The following is a 6,658-nucleotide window of genomic DNA, read 5'->3' on the forward strand; positions in this document are numbered from 1 at the left end:
AACTGGAACGTTGCTGGTGAGAATGCACGTCACGTTGTATTCGAGAACATTGAAATGGATTATATAATATGCTCGACTCGGTTTGATAGACAAGAGAAAACACCATGTTCGACTGGTGGTCCGATCAAACTGAATTAACCCCTTAAGGCCACTTCCCCCACTCGAAATCACGCTAGAAAGGAGGACACCGCATTGATCTCGTTAACCCGCATTTGGTGGAGTACCCAATTCCCATAATGCTCGAATGTGATTCTCAATTTGAATTATAATACACGAAAATAACATCTACGGGCAATTTTTCATCTTGAGCTCGCGGATCACAATTACACGCGAAGTGAATGTAGTATTTACACGAATTGGTTGAGCAAAATATGCAATCTGTCCAGCTACTCGACAAAGGCCAATATCGACCCCACCCTACCTGTTGTATAATAAGCGTTTCAACCTACCAGTTAAGGGTTAAGATTGCCAGGATATCCTGTCGTCGAGCAAATTTAACGTTTTACGCCACAGTCTAGGCAATATCAATTGGTCCGTTCAAAGCCAATCTTCCTATTTTTGCATTGCGCCGGACTATCACGGTTCAGAAGACGAAGGTTCGTTCTCACGAAAGATGAAAGCTAGCTGTGCCAGAAGTAACGACCGATTGATTTCGATCGAACTCATTTCGTCGCGTTATTACAAGATCGCAAGATCCATCTGAAAACAACTGTCAGAAAGAGTGTTCGGACACTCGGTTCGTTAGAAGTAGCTCCGAGCAACGTAACGATGATTTTTTTGGTAAACAATAGACGTCTACTTGTTCTCCCTTTACCACGAACCAAACAAAGCTCGTCGTCCACAAATCCAAAGAAGCTTCCCAACTTTCAGCGACCGAACTCAGGGACAAACTGGTAAATTATTTTCGACCGAATGCTGTACGAGAGAGAAAAATTTCTTATTAGGAGGGTCGTCCATTAAATCAGCAAAGTCCGCAGACTCCCCGAGGACCGAACGAACGAAAGTTTCCCGGCTAATGACGCGGTACTTTCAAAACGACCGGACTTGCGCGATGTCTTTGAATTATTACCGCACGGGGTTTGCATGCACGATCCTCACGGACGTAAATAATCGCATCGATTATGCACGAGAATTAGCCGAGGGTCCCGATTTCCCAATAATTGCTCCCCGCGCTGGCCTTCGACTTCACTTTTTTACCGAGGTGCCGGCGACCAATCCATTAAGAAGAGAATCTCCTTAATGGAATCGAGATCTCTGCGACTCGGCTACGTGGCTTACGATTTCTCGCGTCAGAAACCGGATCCGATGAAAGAAAACGGACGTTACGCAATACAAGGATCGACAGACTCGGTAAAGCCTTTATGAAACTAAGCAGAAGTTCGACTAACCCGAAACTGGCGAGCAAAGTATCGACTCCGTGTCCAAAGTACGAGAAAACTAGTTTATAATGCACACTTTCGAATTAGAACGTGTACCCAATCGAACGTAAAACCGGGCAAATTTCGAACGATCGATCGAGAGGTTCCTGGCAAACATCTCGATAGAGGATACCGTTTCAAAATTGATTCCCAAAGAAACATGAGAATCCGAACGGACAATTTACAGTTCCTGTTTGATATCACGACACTTAACTTTGCCTTTCGAGAAGTAGAAAGAAATTCCCTTCGCGTATAAGTATTCTTCAATCTACTTCACCGTGGAACGAAACGATCAAGGTTCCGAGCAATTGTCCAAAAATAATTTCTCAACAAATTCCAAAGACCAAATATATTTTTAAACCGAGCTACCGTACAAAATTAGTTCTCGATACCCATTTTGAAAGCACCTAAATGCATTTTCAACGAGGATCGAACCCGGTAAAATCGAACATCGATCGATCGATTCGACTCGACTCTCCACGTCGCGAGGATAGATATTCTGCGTCATAGAAGTCGCAGTTTCGTTCTCTTTGACGTGCAACGAATACGCAAAGTCTACTCACTTGGAAGTCGAACTTCTCGAACTCCTGCTGGGTGTCTATGTCCACGTTCCTGGGCACAATGATGGGACAGGTGTCCAGGGAGACCTTGGCGTCGGGAGATTCCACGTAATCCGGGGTGATCGAAGTTGGCACCCGATCGTACCTCAGCTCCTCGTTCAGGATACCCGCTGAAGGTCCGGTGGAGGGAGCCTGTGCCTGGCTGACGTAGTAGAGGCACAACAAAAGCGTCAAAAGGACAACGCAGGCAACGAACACGCGGCTGGAGCCGCGTCGAAGGATCTTGTACATGATCCAGGAGCGATATTTGCTTCTCGGGAAGTGTATTCCGGTCTCGATTCACCTGGAGCACCAGCCGCAGCTAAGATTCCTCGATCTCGAGTCGATATTCACTGTCGACGATCGCTCCCCGACTCCGATACCGTCCGTGGACTTCATGGGACACGTTGGCGCTGACACTATCTACAAAGTTCAAAAACAGTTCAGAGTTTAGATTCGGGGGTTCACTGACGTAATTTAAGGATTTGCTGTAACTCCAATGTAATGTTGAAAAGATAGAGGACTTTGAAGGTATGTAGGATTTTGGGTTTGCACGACTTCACAACTGGAGATTTCGATCACGGTAACAACTATGAGTACACAGTATCTGACTACGAGAGCATGATTTAAGAATTTAAAGAAAGTGTAATTTAGAAACAGTTCAGAGTTTAGATTCGAGGGTTCACTGACGTAATTTAAGGATTTGGTGTAACTCCAACGTAATGTTGAAAAGATGGAGGACTTTGAAGTAGGATTTTGGGTTTGCACGACTTCACAACTAGAGATTTTGATCACGGTATGTAACTACTATTGGTACACAGTATCTGACTACGAGAGCATGATTTAAGAATTTAGAGAAAGTGTAATTCAGAGCCCATTTTGGGGACTGTAGTGGGTAACTTATACTGACACACAAGTTGCCCCGACTTGGTAATTGGTGTCCTTTAGATACAGGCGATGAAAGAACAAATGAGGGTATTGTATTCGGTACACTTGGGTTCTGTTCCTTAAATTCTAGTAACCAGAGCACGATGAAAGGTAGGTTGGTCTAACTTGACAATCGGTGTCTCTGACCGCTAACAGTGAGGGCCGAGAGCATACAAATGATCTGAAAATGTCGACAACTGTTCTAATCCTGTTCCTGGAGCTTCAGTAACTGGATCATAGTGGCATTCGAGGTGCCTTGACTTGGCGATTGGTGTAATTTAGATACAGGCGATAAAAGACCAAATGTGGATATTGACACATTCGGTACACTTGGGTTCTAGTAACCCATATGGGTTCTAGTGTTCCTTAAATTCTAGTAACTAGAGCACTATGGAACGTAGGTTGGTACAACTTGACAATCGGTGTCTCTAACCGCGAACAGTGAGGGCTGAGAGCATACAAATGATCTGAAAATTTCGACAACGGTTCGAATCCTGTTCCTGAAGCTTCAGTAACTGGATCATAGATGCCTTGACTCGGTAATCGGTGTTCTTTGCGTGCAAACAACGAAAGGGTAACCAAGGACGTTGATGAATCTTGAAACTTTGGAAGATAAGTTCAGGTTCTGTTCGTAAAACTGTCCTTAGTACGTGGTTAGAACTCGAGCTGGTCCAACTTGGCAACTGCTATCTTTAATAACGAGTAGCCGAGGCTAACTGAAGACGTTAACGTAATCTACCAAACTGAGGACTAGTTCGGGTTTAGTTCCCGGAGATACAGCTTTCTGTACTTCCGCTACATCTAGAATTTCCGATCTCCAACACCGATACGCAACGAAACAAACAAAATGAACGAATCGCGGTAAACGTGTCGACGATTTGCAATGTTTTCGCGAGGTTGAAAACATTCCACGCATAGTGGGATTTAAATCAAAATATCATCTGTCCGCTACACTCGACTCTACGCCACGGTTACCATCGCACGACAGTAAAACCCACCATCGAGCGATTTTTCCAAACTTTACACGTGTTGGCTTCATAATCGACCATTTACAATTACATTTTCAGTTACGATCGTTACACGCGTAAACGTACGAACCAAATGTCGTTAAAATCGTCGAGAGTCACTTCTGATACTCCCCGTTGTCGATTGAAAAATTTCATCGTTGCGAAATACTTGTACATCAGCTGTCCGTGACACGACAGGACAAAATTGCCCTTCCTCCTCCTCCTCCTTCTCCTCCCCTCCCCAGGAAAATGTGTATTCGAGCCGCGTTAAAGCCCAAGGAATTACATCGGTCCGAGCCAAAATAAAACTACGACGTTTTATTTCTTCTTTACGTTTCAATACACTTTGGGACGTATAGACGGTTGAAAGGCGATTCGAGAATAGTGGATTTATCTCTTAGCTCTTTCCTCAGGTACTTTCGCCAATTGCACCGAGTATTCCCGAGGATCGTTCAACGATCGAAACGGTTACGAGGTTTCTCGTACGAGTCGGCCAGTTTTGTCGTCGAAACAGTCGCTCATCATTTTCGCGGACGTTTAATCAACCCTGCGCTGCATCGTAATTCATAGCGGAGGCCATTTACTTTCTTTTTTTTTTCTACCCCCCTCTCCATTACTCTTGGATTCGTACTCTTTCTTTTCCGAGAATTCGCGGGATTCCGGTCGAGCTCGATATTCGAAGCAATAATATACAGCGACGCGTAAATGTTCAATAAATCGTTGGCGTTGACCCGACGCGCGGTAAAATTGCGACATCTACCAGCATTCCGTGCCACCAACGACATTTTCGACGACTGTAAAAACCCGCGACGATGGAATTCCAGCTTCCGGTCATACCAACGCTTCTGTACGGGACTATGGCCCGCGACTATGGTGAATTCTGCTTGTACAATTGTCGGATTATACTCGTACGAGGATCGTCGTTATTTCCAACGACCGGAGCGATCCATACCGATCGATGGAGATTTCGATCGTTGGATTGTACTCGTTCGATGATGATCGTCGTTGTATCCAACGACCGGAGCGATTTATAACGATCGATGGAGATTTCTATCGGTATCAACGAAGCGTGAAACGACGCAACACGAGTCGGTTACCTTTGTAAGAAATAACAACTCAGTTAACAAGTTTAACACCAGAACCAGTCGAGTGCTCGATTCGACGAGTTATTCGAATTTCTGTTCGAAGTTACTTAATTATTAACGAGCTACGTAGCAACATTTCAAGCTTCGTGGACATTTTTTTTATTACTTCAGACTCGTTCTTTTCAATGTTGGATACTTTTGATTTTCTGAAATCGATTGGAAGCTTTCAAAATTTAATTGAATATTTGTCTGTATTCTCTTCTATTTGGTTAGTCTCATTACCGTGCTTGGCAAAATTAACACTAAAGCTACTAATTATTAGATATTTTATTAAAGTATGTACTCGAACGAACAACTCGTTATTTTTCTCGTGATTCGTGTGACAGTCTTCGTACCGATCGAGATATTGTTCTTTTTCTTCGTTTTGCATAAGCGGAACAATCTTTCGAAACACCCTTCGCCCAGGATTACACAACTTCTATAATTTCTATTATTATCATTCATAAAGAATCATAAGTCCAGTGTACACTTGGCTAAAGAAATGTACGAGAACTCAATATCAAAGTCTTGTAGCTTCTATGGAAAAGAAAGCGAGAAAAAGTCGATATTTTTCAGCTACAGTATCGAAAGATCCCCTATACTATAATAACGAGAACATCGCACGCGCAAGTGATATACAAAATATATTTTTTACATCGATACTCCGTTTCTGAAAGTCGTACGTTAAAATTGAAACAATTTTCAATTTTTTTCACAAAAATTGAGACCATTTTCAATTTTTTTCCACAAAAATTGAGACCATTTTCAATTTTTTTCACAAAGATTGAAACCATTTTCAATTTTTTTCACAAAAATTAAAACTATTTTCAATTTTTTTCAAAGATTGAGACCATTTTCAATTTTTTTCACAAAAATTGAAACCATTTTCAATCCCTTCCACAAAAATTAAAGAAAAGAGAACGCGAATCAGTCGTTACGTTACATTTAGATCTTACCAAAGCAGTAAAGTTTTCTCGATCCCAACTATTAAAAGAAACATTCCAACGTTTTGAATCGCAGTGGTTTCGCAAGGGTTCGTCCATTTTGTAAATCGTTACTTTGTAGCAACGTGACTCCCTATTGATGAAATTATCACCGGAAAAGCACAAGAGCGAATAAGTTGTTCATCCACTATTCAAGCGTGTTTATCGAAGCATCGCGGACCGATTCGGCTCGCGTGCCTCTCGACCGAAATTACAGGTAGAAAGAGGTGAGCCGCGCGCATAACTCGTTCTGAAAGGGGTTAAAGAGAAACCGTGCAGAAGCGGTGAAGAACGAACGCGAGCGCGAGAGCGAGCGCGAGAGCGGGCGCGGGCGTTCGCGAGAACAGCAATTTGCCGCAATCCAATTCCGCCGGGAACAATAAATACGACCTGGTGAACCAGAGACACGGTTTCCCAGAAACCTTCTGTCGCGATGTAAGGTCGACTCGCACGCGATAATCGATCGTACCTGTCGCCGCGACCTCGCCTGGGGAACGACCGCTATATATTCCCAGCAATTTCTGTCGCAATTGAACCAGCGCACGCGTTAAACATTGACTACGTTTGGCCAACGATCGTGAAAGTATGCGACAATTGGCT

General features: G+C 43.3%; 1 protein-coding gene across 1 annotated transcript in view; it reads right to left on the reverse strand.

Moving 5' to 3' along the window:
- Alpha-man-iib (alpha-Mannosidase class II b) overlaps nucleotides 1–6,658 on the reverse strand; it is a 198,541-nt gene that overhangs the window by 106,130 nt on the left and 85,753 nt on the right. Inside the window, exon 3 of the mRNA XM_076324277.1 lies at nucleotides 1,982–2,440. Within this exon, the coding sequence (XP_076180392.1) occupies nucleotides 1,982–2,269 (288 nt within the window). The 5' untranslated portion in view covers nucleotides 2,270–2,440. The remainder of the gene's footprint in view (nucleotides 1–1,981; nucleotides 2,441–6,658) is intronic.

The sequence above is a fragment of the Ptiloglossa arizonensis genome, chromosome 12, assembly GCF_051014685.1.
Source record: "Ptiloglossa arizonensis isolate GNS036 chromosome 12, iyPtiAriz1_principal, whole genome shotgun sequence".
Classification (NCBI taxonomy): Eukaryota; Metazoa; Arthropoda; class Insecta; order Hymenoptera; family Colletidae; genus Ptiloglossa; species Ptiloglossa arizonensis.